At 30.3% G+C, this 19,537-nt stretch overlaps 1 protein-coding gene across 1 annotated transcript in view; it reads right to left on the bottom strand.

Moving 5' to 3' along the window:
- Window positions 1-19,537, bottom strand: part of LOC107162724 (uncharacterized) — an 86,700-nt gene that overhangs the window by 55,711 nt on the left and 11,452 nt on the right. Inside the window, exon 2 of the mRNA XM_015509736.2 lies at window positions 9,245-9,825. Coding sequence (XP_015365222.2) covers window positions 9,245-9,825 — 581 coding nt within the window. The remainder of the gene's footprint in view (window positions 1-9,244; window positions 9,826-19,537) is intronic.

Here is a 19,537-nt window from a genome sequence, read left to right as displayed (position 1 = left end):
CTTAGGTAGTTAGGTATATACCTAACTACAATACCATGTATTAAAATTATATTTTAAATAAAACTACACTCTGCATGCAATATACTATAATATATGCATACATTTAAATTAAATACGATGATAATCTTAACTTCGGAAATTTAGAATCATTTTAAGCTGCAATTTTTCAAGAAATATAACCTATATAGTCCTTAGAAATAAGTATATATTGAAAATTAATAGAAATCAAGCAATTGTGTACATTTATATATGTTACATAGGTTATATATTTATATATTAATTATTAAAAAAGGTTTCTGTAAATTTTTTTTAATATTTTGAAAAAAGATAAATTCCATCAAATAATTTTTCAGTACAATAATACAATTTTAATCGACGTTATATTAAATGTGACGTCCATGTTTTAAAATAATTATATATGTATACTACAAATTACAACGTATTACTGCATAATATTGTGTATTAGAAGTTTAAGTGATCTATAAAAAAAATTGCCACTAAATCTCAATCTTAAAATAATTTAGTGGGTATTAGAATACCATTGTTAATATTATTATATACAACATTATATAAGTCCCTCGAAAACAATAAACATAATCTCATAAGCCTACACATACTCTCGCACTCAAAGCTACAATATAATATATAATATGATATATATTTACATCTCACGGCATGAAAAAACCTTGACAGTAATGATTTTAAGCAGGACAATACGTAAATGTAAATTGTTTTTTGTTTTGCCATCGATAATGATGTAGAGGTACTCATATAGTCGTAAACGTTAATCTATAGTCATTTATTCGGATTAATTTGTTAGTCTGTCGCCAATGTGCGACATTACTCAATTGTAGTTACGCTGCACTATTAGATTATACTGTAAAAATAGCACCCACTCATGTTCGTCCACAACGACGGCAACAACACAAAAACCATTATTGAGTCTTTACGAATTTTAAAAAGCGATAACGTTCTGTGAAACTATGTATGGGCGGTACAATATACGCAATGCACTGATGATAGGTACGCGGATTTATTCTAAAATGATCGAAAATGTTAAGAAAATCAGCGTGAAACGTTTAACTGAGTTAGGTAAATTACTGTAGGAATTCATGAGTTTTCGAAAAATCGAGAGAGGGGCAGAAGTAGTTGATGCTCGTAAAAGAGGTACTTGCGGTGGGATTTCACTTTGAACCTTTTGCCGAGAGGTGTTATTTCATCTAAAATAATCGTAAATCACCAATCGATAATATGCTGCACAATCCAACGCTGCCATCGCCATCACCGCATATTTCGTATTTATTATAATGATCAAATGAGTAATAACAAAGAATCCGAAAGGGGTCTGTAAAACTGAACGATGGGAATGCCGCGTACTCGGCGTCAATCACAATAAACGTGACGTGTATATAGAGTTGTAAAGGCACAGGTGGCGCGCAACAAGTGGAGTGCCCGGCGGCTAACCGTCTGCAGTGGAAGATTCGTACACGCGTGCTCTAGACTTTTTATTTTTTACATTTTAGAATGGTCATCTCTGTTCACCAATAACAACGGTTAAGTATTTTTGCATTCAGTAAAAAATCACACAACAGAATATCACGCATTGATTCAAAATAAAAAATGACAAATGTCAACTGAACGCGTTCGACCACAAATCGTTTACACTGAAATCGATTTAAAATATAAGTCTTAGTATACAAGTATCTACAATTATCCGGAATCGAAACGAACTGAGATAACGTGAGATTTTCATACAAATATAACGACGGTAACAAAAATAATATAAAATTATAGGTACATGATGAATATCGCACAGGTTTATTTTTCGTTAACCTGTGAACCGAAGAATATATAAGGACGTTGTAGTCGATGTATAGCTATTCTGTATTCAAAACAAGTGCATGCATATCCTTTTAAAAATAATAAATATATGTATGTAGTTAAGTTTTGCGATGATTATACGATTATTAATTTAGTATCCACGACTCAATAATGCTCTAATTTTATTAACATCATTCAAATTAATGCAAATATGTTTTTGTATCTAGATAATTTCAACATTATGTACTGAATTTAATTTGGTTCAATTAATATTTTATTCATAATAAAATATATACATAGATTAAAGGTATAACACGTATAATATTCATCATTTTAAATTAAAAATATAAATTGGACAATTGATTTAGCCTGCAAGTGAAATCCGATGAAAGACATGATGCCAATAGCAGTCCCTCCCTCGGTTCTCAATACCCTGTTGAAAAAAAATCCCAAAAGTACCATACACTCGTATAATTCTAACTTATTAACGTCATGTTCAATTATATATATTTTTTTTTAAGAGAACCCGCGACAACATAGGTCATTGGGTGTGGGGTGGTACGGTAGGGGTTATTTTTGTAGGTTTTTAAGAGGGTAGGGTTGTAACACGTGTTTGTGTATGTGTGGAAAGGATATGTTGCTAAAAATACCGGGTGGTCACCCATCCGGGAGCTAGCAACTGCGGCCGGTACGTACGCTCAGTGCGTTTCCGCAGATTGAGCGTACGACCGCGCCTCACCAAGCCGCACAATCAATTATATTATAGGTAGGTATAGTTGGTAATATATATTGTAATCAAATAAGATCTTTACTAGTTTATTATTAATATATAAACTCGTACTTCTTATTACAATCGCATATATAAACCCAATACAATAGTCATATAGGTTATTATCATTGAAATATGTCCGATATGCATTGAAAATCCCAAATATTTAATATTCAAAGAATCATTTGAAATATTAAATGTAATTAAAAGTACGATGAGCCGAACGTTAAATAAGAGATAAAGTACATATTATACATATACATAACTGTATTATAAAACAGACGATCTAAATGCCTAAAAAAAAATCTGAATAATCTATAAAAGGTATCTATAATATAAGCACATACATTTTATACAAATACGTTTACGATTAATCGAATAACAAGAGACGACCGTTTATTTAACTTTATTAGATTATACAAACGGAATAGAAAAAATGCACAGGCACAAACACATATTATACATACACAATGTACACGATCGGCGAACAAATGGCCAGAGACTGTCATACATTGACATTTTTATTCCAGCAAGACTATCTTTCTTTCGATACTACTGCTGCGTGGCGAGAGGTTCAGCTGGGTTATAGGTATATATTATAAAATAATGTGTATACCCATATTGTTATTTTTTTTTTTTTGCGCACACAAACCAGATCTTTTTATACTATAATGCTGATTTAAATTACAAATATTATTATCATATACATGAAAAGAAAACCGTATACATATATGCCGCGCGACCGCTGCCGCCGAATCCATGCCTCTGGCGGTCTGTCAGCGATATTGTCATGTTAGAGTTGGTATATATACAAGCGCGTGCGCGCACGCGCACACACACCCCAACACATGCTGGCGGCAAACGGTACCTTATTCTGGTTCAGTTTCTTCTCTTGTGTAGTTGTGTGTGTTGTGTGTGAGTGTGTGTGTTTGTAGGTATGTTTATATATTATAAATCTCATCTCACATATATACCGGCTTCTAGATAGAACCCATTTTAAAACCATAAATTACGCAGTGGCTCCGGACACAATAGCGGTTTCTTTGTATACATTATCGTCACCGGTAAATCTTCAGTTATTACTACACCAGACTTACTAATAGATTATTAGTACACACATTCGTCGGTGTTTATGTCCGGGACAGGAGCCGTACGCGCTGGGCCTTTCGGCGACGACGGTATCATAATAATTTAATATAGTCTACTACGACGACGATAGGTATATGTATTTATAATTTAATACATTATGATATTATAATATAAAAATATAAAAATAATGTAAAATATTATGATTGTCATAAAAATAAAATAATAATAATAATAATTATTATTATTATTATTTCCAATGATAAGAATAACGCCAATGAAAATAAAAATATAAACGTCGCCAACGGCCGTCACACTACTGTCGGGGTTTAATATTTTTTGTTTTCAAGTCTTTTGTAATCAATTTTTGACGTAAAAGAGGAGAAAAAATACTTAGGTATGTATACATTTATACCACGGCGGGTCCATATATTATAATATTATGGTTGTGTAACTCGTCTATAACCTTGCGCTATCCAACCGAACCGATTCAGCCGGGCGTCTTAATTAATCTCGGACCTTGAGAGTGTACTCCTTTAGTTGCCGATGGCCTATACCTGCAGACATTATTATTGGGTATTCACGATATTGTATATCTACTATTTTATTACATAGCAAAACGATTCGTAATACTGTTGCATGACTTAACAATAGTACACAACAGTAGGTAAAGTGCAAGAGTAAAAATTTAATTTCGGTTCTATATCAAGTTAAAATATTAATATTACACAATTTTATACGTATACTGCTATAACACCGAACACGTGTTTAAAACTAATAAATATGATTTGTGCGAGAGCTTCAAAAAAATAAATTCCAAATAAATCTAATGATACTTCTTGCTTTTCAACATGGCCGTCGTCATCACCGCGAGAGTATTTTAAAACAACAATTTCCGTGTAAAAAATAAACGAACTGATGGCAGGTATTTACAGAAAAAAAGCGAGTTATTTTATGTATAATATGAGATCTGTAAGTCTGTAAGTCGATGCTAGATGGGTATCTCGACCGCGTGTCGTTTCAAATATTTGTGATCCGAACTTTTTGTTGTCGCATTTGAGATACGAGATTTAATAAACCACACGAACTCCGTGATTTTATTTAAGAAAAATTGATAAAAATTCGAGAAAAACAAGTTTGGACAAAATTATTATGTTGTCTACTGAACTTATGTACGACGGATTTGTAAGACGGTTAAATATGTTCCGATTCGAACTGCGATAATATTGGGGGAAAAAACGAAATAAAAATTTACTGAAAGTATAAAATAAAGAAACAACAACCATTTTCGAGCCATAAAATAAAGGACATGCCGGAAGGCTTGTTGTCACCAGCAGGAGTCGCGCCCACGGGTCCTATATATGCCCCGCGGGGGGCTGTGGCGGCAGCGTTTGGTAGTCAAGTGAGAAGCGCGAACATTCAAATTGAAAAAAATAAATAAAAACCCACTCCGAAGAAGCCACAGCTGAGCATACCTGTATGTATGTGTGTGAAAATGTGTTCGTTGAGTGTTGGTAGTGGGGCGAAAGTAAAAGACGCGTTTAAGCCTATTCTTATATATACCTAATAACATTACCAGAGTTGCGGTCAAAGCGCGCGCGAAAAAGGATTAAGATAAAAAAACAACGCAAAATGTAACCAGAACCATAAAACATAACGAGTCGAGGTGACCTATGAACTCCAATGTCGGTCTGTTGGAGCATACGCATCGTGTGTGCCTCGGCCAACGCCTCTTACTATATATTATATATGTATAATATGTAGCATATTATATACCTATATTATAAACTATAATATATAATATATATGGTAAAAAACAGCTCAACCGCCTCCTTATCTTTTTATGTGGTGGCGGCGGTGGACTTTTACGTCTAACGCGTTCGGAAAGCGTTTTTTCATTTTTATTTATTATTTTCACAGCTGGCCGAAATCATATAATATAGGTTATATTATACGTAGATATTACGCGTATACCTACATATAGATTATAGTTACGATATTATTACAATATTTTTACGAGTTTCCTCCGTGTGCCGAAAATAAAAACTACATTTCGGTCGAAACGATTAAGGGAACAGGGTAAAAAACAAAACGAAATCATGAGACTGCGTGGTGATGACGTCGACGAGCCGATTGACATTTCGGTGCGTTTCGAATATTCATTTTGTACATATTAATACATAATATATTATATATATAGTCAGCTCGTAAAAACAGTAGAACGTCTAAACGTCTAAACGGTAAAACAATAATGTACACGTCATTACACGATCATTGTCCCACTACGGCGACGGTTATTTTCGAGGAGTCTTGGACAGGCTGAACGTGTTGAATCGCGTTCATATCTCGTTGAATAAAAAACAATATATGAGGAAATACCTTTTTTTGTTAACGCGCTATGTTACATACGAATGTACGATAATTCAGTACCAGCAATTGTTGTCAAAAATTAAATTTAATATACATAACATGACTATACTAATGCCACAAACGTTGTGATTGACTAAATCGATGTACTCAAAATTAGATACTACCTATACTAAATCATCGATACATAAGTCTGCTACTATACATAATATCATTAATAACTATGAAGGTACTAGGTACTACAAAATATTCACATTTGCTATATATTTTCAACGTAAGAACAATCGGTTTGTTTGGGAATTCGAGTTAAAATTCGAAGAAACTATAATGTGTAACTACATATATAATACAGACCTAAGTAAAGTTCTGCATTGGAACGGAATACCATTTAAGTCTGAGCCTTTTAAACTAAACTGTAAGTCATGTATGATATTGAAATCCTTCACGTAAGTCCACCAATCAAAAAATCGAATAACGAAATAAATTCACCAGTATGCAAACAAGTTTATATTATTATTATTTAAGAATATATAACTGTTAGCAGACATTTATTTAATTATATATTTTGTAAAATCGAGTTTCCAATTGCATAATAATATATTTAAATCGAACTTCATTATATGTACATCCAGATGCATTTCAAAGCCAATCGCTTGTACGATAGTTTAAAAAAAAAAGTGTGTTATACTATATCAATGAATATATCACTTTTTATTGTATTCGGTAGTGTGTTTTTTATGTTAGCGGACAACGATTACTGTTGAAGATCTTATCAATATTATTAATGCGTATGGCTTTTAATTGAAACGAGCAAATAGCACAGTCGAACAAGAGATATTTTGATTACCATCTATTGTGTTATTAGACATCCGCTTGGTTTTTAAAATATTCTGAATATTTATACAAGACACGAATTAATAACATAATTTTACTCTCAACAATTATATTATTGTAACAAGTATTAGCTACAGAAGTACGATACAGTTATTAAACAGTTTTAACTTACCAATCGAATCACGTGTTAGATAACTTAAAAATAAACATTTGTGTAGGACACATTTCAATAAAAAAAAAAATAACGATTGTGTACATTATGTTCACAGAGTGTAATCGTGAATTGTGTTTGTTTTTATTTTTTATACATATAATTATACTTATAAGTCATAAACGACGGCGTTTTATCATTGTACGTGATATATATACGTGAGGGTGATCATATAGGTATTGCGTTAAAAAATAAAAACGACTTTGTGCAAGGATTAGATATGAGGACGACAACGTCGGTGGCAGTGCGATATATCGAATTTTCTAAGGTAACCAACCGGTTTGACTGTAAATGTAAATAATATTGCAGTGATTATACGAATTTCCGCACATTTAATTGACATTAGCAAAGTCGTCGTACGGCACGTTCTAATAAAATATAAAACTATATTATATATTATATTATAAACTATATTATATTATATATTATATAGATATTACGTTTAAACGAACGGCACAGACGAGGTGGCGGCGGCGGCAGTAGTGCAGGCAGAAGAGTTCGGCACGAGTGAAGGGCGAGCGTATTAAAAATAAAAAGTGAAGTTAGATAAGAAAATAAAAATAGTAATAATAATAAAGAAAAAGGGATACACGATTTAAATACAAACAGGGGCGTTTTGTTCTATTTGTTCTGCCGTCGTCGCGAGGTTAATGCATTTGGCCCTTATATGGATATGTCGGGTTTGGCGCGCGCAATAAGATACCGAGCTCGTGTTGCTCAGTAAAAATATACGTATAGGTATATGATATATATATATATATATCGCCTTTGTACAAATAATAGAGGACAAAGACAATGTGTACACACTATGTACCTATAATGACGCATGTGCATATGTGTATGCGTGACGGGTCGTATATACGAGTCCGTGTGTTTGTTATTATTTATTTATATTTTTTTTTATTTGCGCAACTTTTAGCGACTTACTACCCTATTGTTTTGGCCACGCGTATAGCACGAGGACCTATATTATTCAGCAATTCTCGGCTAGGTGGCTACCTACCGGCGAAAAATATTGTAACAGGTGTGCGTCGATGTTATCCGCGCGCGTATATATTATAGCACCGCTGCGGCCGAAAACAGCTGCGACGGAACTGTTGTTATACACGGGTCGCAATAGTTACCTACCTAAAATGCCGTGTGGGGGCGAAGTGAATTTTAGGAAAAAAAATTACCGTTGTGTGAAGCAGGTGAACGAATTTTCGATAAAATATTGGTATATACAGTTGATTGACGACGACCGGATGCAATCGAAATATTATATAGTCCTTCGATGTACCTATGTTTAAATTATATATAAATAGGTATGTCAGATCCACGAGAGACACTCAGTATATACGTGGTCTTAAACATGCACGTTTTCACTTTTTTATTTATTGTAAATATAGAGTCTAAAATATATATTCTCATTATCCCCAAGATATATGACTTGCCTTTCGTATGTAAAGTAACATAAACGAAAGATAGTTTTTCTGGACAGAAAGTATATTGAATTAATATTTATAATACATAATTCAAACAACAAAATAAAATACACGCAGAAATCATGATGACAAGAATTTGAGATTGTTACACACACCGAATGCTTGTAATATGCTTTGCGTAACTAACTAATATGCGACGAGGTTTCGCTACTACAATAATAGGATATAATATAAACTATATTATTTATTAATTATTATAATATATTTTATGAACTCACTAACTTAACCCTAAAGATGCATTCTTAATGACTTTATAGCAGTTTACTTGACACCCAACTGCGAAAATACAATATAATATTATTATAAAATAATAACATGACCATCCATTATTTTGCGTCATGACGTATTTGTATAAGTCATAAATATTAATACAACTACAATTATTATATAGGCGACGAGTCACTACTATATAGCCAATATGAAATCTTTAGGTATATAACTAAATGCACGACCCTATAATAATATTATGATTATTAGGGATATTGATCATTGGTGGTCTCTAAGAAAACGTGCTGTTATGGGTTCACAGTAGCACAGTAGCCTCACAACTTCAACGTCACTGAAGATAACATAGAACGATATACTAATGAATTATATTATATCATTTTTTCACTCCTTAACAACCTACAACCTACAACCTACAACTACCGAATGTAATTTTAAGGTACTCACCGAGCATCTTGCTGAGATCAGCGTTATGCAAGTCAGGATTTTCGTCAGCTAACTTTTTCCGCTCCACCTTTGCCCATACCATGAACGCGTTCATGGGTCTCCGGATCCGTTGCTCTTTGACCGCCTTCTGTTGCTGTTGCTGCGTCATCTTAGACGTCTGTTGTTGTTGCTGCTGCTGCTGTTGGCTGCTTCCAGTCATACCGTTGGTATCCTGCTGCCGCTGCTGATGATGAGATTGGTACGCCGATGACAGCTGCTGTTGGTGGTGCAGGTGGTGTTCGAAAGCCGATCCACCTCCATTATGCTGCAGCCAACAAGCCGCATCGTCCGGAGACTTTTGCGCTGACAGCGAAGGTGGTACCACCATTTGGGTTACTGGTATCTGCTGCTGTTGCTGCTGTTGGATTTCGACGGCCGTCGACTGATGGAACTGGCCGGCGACGTAGTTTCGGTGGTACGGCTGGTAAGCGTACACAGAGCAAGGTGAACCGGAAGTGGGTGAGTGACCAAGGCCTCCGTACAAGCCCTGATGATGCGGTGAGTCCAGACCATGGGTTTGTAACTTAAAGTCTTCAGTTATCCTACAGAGGGAAACAAAGAGAAACGTATTAATACTATCAGATTATATCGACCATCAATTTATTAGTCATAGGTAGTAATTAGTAATTACCTAACTTATACATTTATTAACACAAAGTGCTGCCAATGAATACCGATCGATATAGCTATAGATGTTTGTTTGTATTGTTATCATACCCGAGCTATGATTTTGAGGAATATAATATAGGTATCGGTACATTTACTAGACTTTAATTAATATTCAAAACTACTACCTACGTTTTATTTACATTTTTCATTTTATATTGATAAACAAAATTAAACTTATTCATTTTGATAACATTTTCAAAAAAAAAATATTTTACTTCCGGGTAATCAGTTAAAAATATATTTTAGGTACCTGCTGTTTAAAAGAACATTATAATGGACATAAAACACTAAATATTAGTACATAATTAAAAATAACACTGATAAGGGAATGACGTTCTGTTGTATAGTATGTTACAAATGAGTCACTGTAATGAATGGTATTCATTGTATACGGAAAAAGATTCTGAGCGAAGATGGTTTGTCTGCCTGGGATATTTTATATCATATTTATATATTATTGTTATTATAATATTATTACTGTAGTCAATAGCTTGGATTACTATTATTTGCATACTATCATATGTTTGTATAAAATATACTATAAAAACTTCAAGTACCCACGAATTATATTTTTAAATTATAATGATATAATTAAAATCATAATTATTGGTTATTTAATATGCAATTTGGTCCAAATTTGAATTCGAAATAACTATAAAAATAAACTGTCTTCATAACATTTGGTTACAGAACCAACTACTAACGTGCAACCTTGATTTAAATTTCTAATCTAGGTATAAAAATTGAATATAGAATATATTTTTATCTAAAAAATAGTTTGTTACTTATCAATTTGTCACATTTTTTTGAAAATTTAAATTTTAAATGCCTATAAAGTATAAATCGTCCCCATGAGTTTTTAATAATTTTAAATTACTGTTGAAATAATGTATCAGCAAAATTTAAAGCTGAAAACATCGGTTAAGATATCTGTTAACATATCAATATAAGTAAAATTTTTATCAAATACAGGAAATAATAAAATAAATATTAGGTGTAAATTTCAAGTATCTGCAGTTATTTTTTAATTAATTACAGGAAAACAGGAAAATTGTTTTATGTGAATATCCAATGTTGTTTAAATTTGAAATTCAAACGTTCATAAATATTTAATTTGACTTTCCTGTAGATATTTTTTATTTTATTAAGATGGACAGAATTATGAGGAATCTTGAGTTAAATTTTAAAATCTTGGATAGAAAAATAAAGGTTTTTGAATTTTGAACTCAAAATTAATTGCAAATTTTCGTGATTTTTACATAGTTTGTCAAAATTCGAAATTAATTAGATGCTCATAAAAATGTATTGTGAATTTAAGCTCAACTTTTTTTTAAATTTCTACTAACAACTTACAAAGAACCTTGCATTAATTTTCGTTTTTTAAGCAAGCAAAAAATGTTATCAACATTTATTTTTAAAAAAAAAAACTAAAAATAACCTATAATATTATTAATTTACAAATTTACAAATTTAATATGCTTATAAATAACTCAAGATAAGTCAAAATACTTTAAAATGTAGGAAGCATAATAAACAATATTAATATAAATTTCTCCTTTTGTTTTTCTGGCACTTTTGAACTCCCAAACGCACCAACCAGATTTACTATAGATTAAACCAAATGAATAGGTAGGTTAAGAATATATTGTGAACGATTAATCTACCTCTTATTTTTTCGTTAGGAAACTATGAAATGTTTGCATACAATAAATCGACTTTCATATAGAACCACGCGAATGTTTTTTTATATACACCAAATATTTTTTATTAATATATAAACTCAAATATTACTCAAAAAATACAGTTATTAGAAAATATTTTGATTAGATTGTTTAGATTACCAATATTGTGATTTTTAACTACGCGTAAAAAATATTTTCTAGTTTTTTTGACTTACACTCTGCTTTGTAGTACCTATTATTAATCACCAATCTGTCAAATGACGCATAATACTATATAATGTTATGCCCGTTGCTAAATCCGTTCGAATAATGCACAGATACCTATATGTGAGACGAACGTATTTTATTTGTCATTTGACAGAATAGTGTCTGTACGTAACATATTTTGCTATATTAATATTAATCTAGGTATTGATTATTTTTTTTAATTGTCATTCGTATAGTAATATATTTATATGATACTATCATTGTAAGTCAAGTACTACCAAACAATAAATTGCTAAGCTTAAAGATTAATATTATTGCCCCAATTATTTAAAAACAATGCATCAAACGTAATAATATAGTAAAAAAGCGGGTAAGTCGCGTATGTCGCTCTGCTGTACAGTAGGTTACAAGTGGGTTACTGTAATGGATGGAATTAAATTTGAATCCAATGATATTATATCATTGTATACGAAAAATGATTCTGAACGAAGACGGTTTATCTGTCTAGGATATATTATAGATTATTAAACATTTTCAAATCTTAGTTTTAAAAAGAAAAATTTTTATGAATTTCTAGTTTGAAATAATTTGCGAATTTTCGTAATTTTTACATATGTTGTCAAAATTCAAACTTTGAATGCTTATAAAAAAAAATTGTGACTATGTATTTCTTTTATTTTTCAACTTCTATTGTAAAAATATGTTAGGAGCCTTGTATTAAATTTTCAAATCTTAGAATTAAAAAGAAAAACTATTATGAATTTCTATCTAAGATAATTTGAACATTGCCGTAATTTTTACGTATTTAGTCAAAATTTGAACTTTAAATGCTTATAAAAAAAAATTGTGCCCACGAATTTTTAATATTTTTTAACTTCTATTGTTACAATGTGTTAGAAGCCTTGTAATAAATTTTCAAGCTTTTCTACCGAACAAATAAATTTTTATCGATATTTTTAGAAAAAAAAACTAATAAAGTTGAAAAATTAAAATGTCAGTAAAGAGCTCTAAACAAATCTAAATATTTTGAAAATTTTATCAAATATATAACACGCCTATATAAATATTCAGTCAAAATTTCAAGTATCTGTGGTAATTTGTTTTAGAGTTACACCAAAATAAGGAAATCGCTAAAAGTGAAAATCCAATGTTGTAAAAATTTAAATTTCAAATGCTCATAAAAATTTAATTTGAATTTCCGGCGGACATTTTTCTTGTGATAAATATTGACAAATTTGTAAGGAACCTTGTATTAAATTTGCAAATCTTAGATTTAAAAAGAAACACTTTTATGAATTTCTAGCTTAAAATAATTTGTGAATTTTCGTGATTTTTACGTATTTTGTCAAAATTCAAACTTTGAATGCTTATAAAAAAATGTTGACTACGAATTTCTTTTATTTTTCAACTGCTATTGTAACAATATGTTAAGAGCGTTGTATTAAATTTTCAAGCTTTTCTGCCCAACAAATAAATTTTTATCGATATTAATTTAAAAAAAACTAATAATGATTCAACTTAAGTCGAAATTTTTTGAAAATTGCATGGTGGATATAATATACTTATATAAACATTAGGTGAAAATTTCATGTATCTATGGTCATTTGTTTTAAAGTTACATCAAAAACCAAAATCGATTTTGTCGAAAAATGAGTGTGCGTAAAATTTCCCGTTTTTCCCTTAATTTTTAGTTTGTTTTATTATGTGTCAATTATTTAGAAAAGTATTAAGAATTTTTTACTTTTGACCCCCCAAAGTACCAACTAGATTCACTTTCTGATCGAACGAGGTACTGAAGTCAAAAATCGAAGCATTTTTACTGCCCCAAAACGTGATGACAGACACAAAAAAAAAAAAAACACACATCATGGTAAAATCAATACATTCATCGCTCCGCTCAGAATCTAAAATATATACAATGTGCATAGTACATTATTAATCACAACGTTTTTATCGTTACAGTAAATTCAGTAAGGTCCGAAGAATAGTGATTTGACTATTTGTATAAAAATAATTAAATAAGTAAATCAGAAAGTCAAAGATGTATGTACAATATTATGTACATTGAACTTCTATTAACCAACGTGGCGCAAACCATTGATAAGTAAGTTAATGTCCTCGGTATTATAATCATTAATCAACCTACCTATACCTATATTTTATTTAAGTTTAACGATATACAAACACATCAGTACAACACACAAATAATAATATCATATTATAATACTATGTACCCTGGAATAACAGAGGAAACGTTATAACGCGTGAGGTGACGTAAAATGATTTCATCATTAGCCATTAGGTACAACTCGTTTTTTGCTAATTATTTATTGTATATATTATGTATGGTAAAATTCTGATGTCCAATGAACTGTTCAACTGTAGATCAATTCAAGAGTGGCTTTCGAAATGTTTCTAATATAACTGACGCATTGTTAAGCATGATTTAATGTTTAAAAAAATTTATGAGTCACGTGCAATAGTTTAGTTAATATAACAGCATTGGGGATAATAATATTATACGAATAACAACGCACGTTATATACTTATTTATGCTGAAGACTGAACAGCATTCTATTAAAAGTCGATAGTATATATATTTTTATATTTTGTATGTAATAACTAATAAGTACTACTGTCAGTAAGTGTATTAAAATTTACGTTTACTATATATAAATACACACATACACACACATATATATATATATATATATATATATATATATATATATATATATATATATATATATCTCATATTATATACCTACCTAACGACTAACGTCCTATTACCGATGGGGCCTCCTATATAATATTATACTTAATTCCTATATAATATTATACCTACAATGCGGTCTATACCGAAAACTACTTTCTTATCAGTAAAATTAACCTCTACCATTGTCATATTATTTCATTATTATTTGTCTGTACCTACCGCTGCACAAACTGTAATTATAGGTATATAATATTGGCATCTCATTAACATTGCATAAATACCCGTAGACAAAGCGTTCGCATTCATTCTAAATAATAACAACACTGTCTCCGCGCTAGACACGGGTGCAATATTGCTATTATTGGTACCGAGTGTATCATAAATTAGAATAGATATTGAATATATGAAAAATAGAGCAACAATATATTCTTGTGCATGTTGTATAGGTACAGCATGCACAATCGTTATTAGGTGAGTATTTAATCCTATATAATTGATATTTTCTGTGCGAAACGTACACAGTTTAAATAACAGCAAAAACGCGCCAAGGACATAATGATAAATTATTATTCTCTAAGTCTAATATTTAGCGTAAATACCACCAAATTTAATAAAATGAAGGTTAAAAACCTGTGTTGTTGAAGCTTATTCATCTTATAAGTAATAATAATTAAAAAATACCACTAAATTACAAACTGTACGTTGATTATCTATATAGGTAAATGCGTTATAAAGTATTGCCCCTTAAATAAATTAAAATTAAAATTAATCAATAAAATATATCTTGTCAATATTTATAACATGTCACGAATTCGAACAACTTCTTTAAAGTACCATGATAATATCAGACTCCACTACTCCAGTATATAACTGGAATATTATAATACTAAAAATAATCAATGAAAAATAGATTTTAATGTATTTTGGGAATTTTGGAATCAAATAGTTTTCGGTCGATTATTCTATAAAAATGTCCATATTATATTATATTATATTATTACTTGTGAGCAAAGTTAAATGTCTGCAAAAGATGAAAATGTACAACATTTTTCGAAACTAAATTTCGTTTGTATAAATCTATTTGTTATTGGTATACACATACGTTGGAAAATTTCTATATCAATAAGTCACAAAAATAAGACCTAATCTTTTTTAACAAATTTCGTGTTTTAAAAGTACCTATATGTATATGAAAATATACTCAGTTATACGTTTATAAGTTTATAACCAATACTACTATATAATACACTTATTACAATAATATAGCGGTTGATAATTATTATTCGACAAGATCAAAATTGTTTTGTAATCGCCGTGTCCTCGATTACCAGCTGAACCAGTCATGTAACCGTCAATCTCAAAATTGTCTCGATAAGTTATTTTGCGTGCGTATATTATCGTAACTCGTATAAAACGATGGCGGTTAGATTAAATGACATTATTTTTAGGCTTTACGAGTCTTATAACGTGAAATCTAGAAATTCCACAGACTATACGCACGCTTAATGAATCTTAACGTCTAAACGCCTTTAAAAATCACTAGCTCATTTCAACCATTCTTTGAGTTATGTGATAATTACAATCAACATGAAAATTATAAATTAGCAATTTTTAAATTTTGTTTCATGGACTTTGACTTGGCATTTTCTCTTTTGTCTATGACTTTTTCTCATTTGTATCATACATACTACTAAAAAAATCATCCATTAAGTCATTTAATATAGGTATATAACGCACGCAATGTCTAACTAAAAAATGTTAACACTATAATACGATATAGGTTCTCCAATAATTTGTATATCATATAAATATATAATATTCGCTTGTAATAATAGTCGATTTCTTGTTGCCTTTCGATATCTCTACTAAATATAATAAACACAAATTTTCCTGTTGTATTGTACATTTATACCTATTGAATAACACACTCGATCCGGTCACTTCAGCCCTTCGATTTTGACTGATTTTTCCGTTTACGTGATATTTGTCCAATAGCGTCCGCTCACCAACACAACACGAAGGCCAGCCAATGCGAACAGTGCGGAACGCGGCCATTTAATATTTGTCACGCCGATGACTTGGGTAAAATGTTCCAGCAGACAATATATAATATACATAATATTATATACATATATATATAGAGGTAGGGAGATAGAGCAAAAGGACAGAGAGGTATAACCTATGGTGTACGATTACGCAAAATCAATGTTTTTTTTTTTACAATTATTTTGACAAAAAGTGTGCACGTGTCATTTTGCTGCATTAAAACACAATAAAAGTGTATATTACAGTATATGTATAAGTGTATTACCTAGTTCAATATTTTACCAATATAAAGCCGATTCGATCATTGAGAACATTATATGCAACGTAAAGTATGGAAGATTTATAAGGTAAAACTTTGTTAAATATCAAAATATACAATATTAGATTAACAGAGAAGACCTATTATACATCCGTTAGTATAGAATGTTAAATATGCTGCATTATACTGATCTACAAACACAAATTATATATGATGTGTATAGGTACATTTGAAGCTCTCATAAATCATTAAAGTAGCTTTTTTTAACTAATTGTTTGATAACAAGAATAAAAATTGAAAGTGAGAATTTAAATGACAATGAACGTGTAAATATAATACAATTAGCTAATAAAAATTAGCTGATTAAGATTAACTTTTTTGTAAATTATTAAAATTGTTAAATATAGCTGATACAAAACAAGACAATTTCGTTGTACAAAAACACAACACATAAGTACCTATATGTAAGGTAGCACGTTCAAGTATCCAACTACTTTAATATTAAAATAGAATATATTTCATTAAATCGTGACATTGTAGAGGCGTTTTAAATATGGTACCCAGAATACGCATAATAACAATAGACTCGAGTAAAACGAATAAATGCGTATAACAAAACGATCGATTCAAACAATTCAGCAAAAAAAAAATCGTCTCATTAGTATTTGGTAGGTAATCACCCATTGGCCATTGGTCACTATGCTTGTCAACTGACCAATTTCACGAGTTTCGTAAGTTTCGTTAGAATTCGCAGTTTTATATCGTTCATATATATATAGAATGATGTTTATGTATTATTACGTAAATAGCAGCGTTTATATACAACGTATTTTTTTGCCCACGAATTTTGTCCAAAAAAAAAAAAAACGATAACAATAATAATGTTCTTTCTTTTCTTATCGCCAACGCTTCCGACGGGTCACGTTTGACATTCAATCCTCGAAAAAAAAAAGCTTATCATTTAATAATTATTATTTTAGCGATAAACTCGTTTCGCTCATAGTGCACTTTACGATTTACACACGGGCGTCTTATCAACAAGGTATACACACGCTCACACGCGTATGCGAGCCTGTACATATACACACACACACGCAGCACTATAATATATTATTATTTTTAGTTATATAATATCATATATAGATATTAATATATAGTACATAAAAAGTATACCTGCTACACGTGGTCTTGTAATAAGAACAGTTTTCTGAATCGGACTCGAAAAACAGTCTTGTCATTCAAAAAGTATCATACATTGGGAAATATTGTATGATACAGTATGTTTGTTTTATTATTGACAACAATAAATTATAAAAGGCCATAGAAATTTTTAAAACTTACTTCTTGAAATTTCGACTCGTATACCTACCTATATATAACGTGATATGATATATATGATGTATAATATATAAGTACCTACATGCGCGATAACAAAACTAATAAGATTATGCGATATTATAGCGATCTATCTCTAATGATTGAAAAGAATCCAATTTAATGGTTTTTTCTTAAAAATATAATTTTCGCTTTTTTACCGTCGTTCGATACGGCACACATAATATAATATAAAATTATTCATATGTGAAGGGTTTTACGGTTACCTAAGTTTTTATTTGTTATTTTGTTATTATTATTTTTTTACATATACACGGGTTATAATAATACGTTTATCCGGTCGGGCTATCGCGTACCTATTGTTATCTTTTACAGTTTTACATGCGCGTTACGCCGATTACGAACGTATATATTAACACGGTGCAAAATATGGACAATTAAAAACAATACTACTAATAATAATATTAATATTATTATGTTTATATTATCGCAATAGTATATTATTTTAATATATATATATAATATTGTTTTTACGGCTTGTTGCTTTTGTTGTTAACGTACTTTATACCTACCCCCTTCTTCTACTTCTTCCCGCGCATACATTATAATAATATATACGCGTATTATAATACGATAAAAGTATATTACGTCCAAGTGCGTCGTCTAAAATACTATCATAATATACGAACATAGGTACTCTAAATAAAAATGATCTCAAACACTGTGTAAACTGTCAAGACATCTACATCAGGACATTTTAACGAATTAAGCCGTTTACGGAATACAAGTTTGCTGCTCTATCTAAATTTCGCTGTTTTTCTTAAAACCATAGTGAATCAATAGTGAAATTCAACACGATAATTAGAAAACAAGAGACTTTGAGAAGTACGTTTTATTATTCTTATTTCCAAACAAAAATTTAAAAGCTAAAAACTCTCCAAAATAAATTCCTAAGAATAGTATTAAAAGCCTCTTAATTAACGTCTCAGAATTACTCTATACCTATCAATATCCAATATAGATAACAAAAACATTTAATAATTTTCATGAAAGACTAAATAAAACCAAAGGAGCTCTCACTTCAAAATCAATGAAAACCCTCCGAATCCGGATTAAAGCTATATAATATTATATACTATTTTAAGATAAAACCACGAAGACAAACTAGACAACTTAAAAAGAAGATATTTCTGTATGTGTTATTTACTTTTTAATATTTTTACTGTAACATTGTAAAAGCACTAAGTATCTATGTTGACACTATTAAATAAAAATATTAATAAAAAAATTTTTAATGAAGATTAGAGAAGTGTGCCATTATAATATATATATTATATATA

The sequence above is a fragment of the Diuraphis noxia genome, unplaced genomic scaffold (assembly GCF_037042655.1).
Source record: "Diuraphis noxia isolate RWA-SAM2 unplaced genomic scaffold, SU_Dnox_SAM2 contig0003, whole genome shotgun sequence".
Lineage (NCBI taxonomy): Eukaryota > Metazoa > Arthropoda > Insecta > Hemiptera > Aphididae > Diuraphis > Diuraphis noxia.
This window is presented reverse-complemented; position numbering and strand designations above follow the sequence as displayed.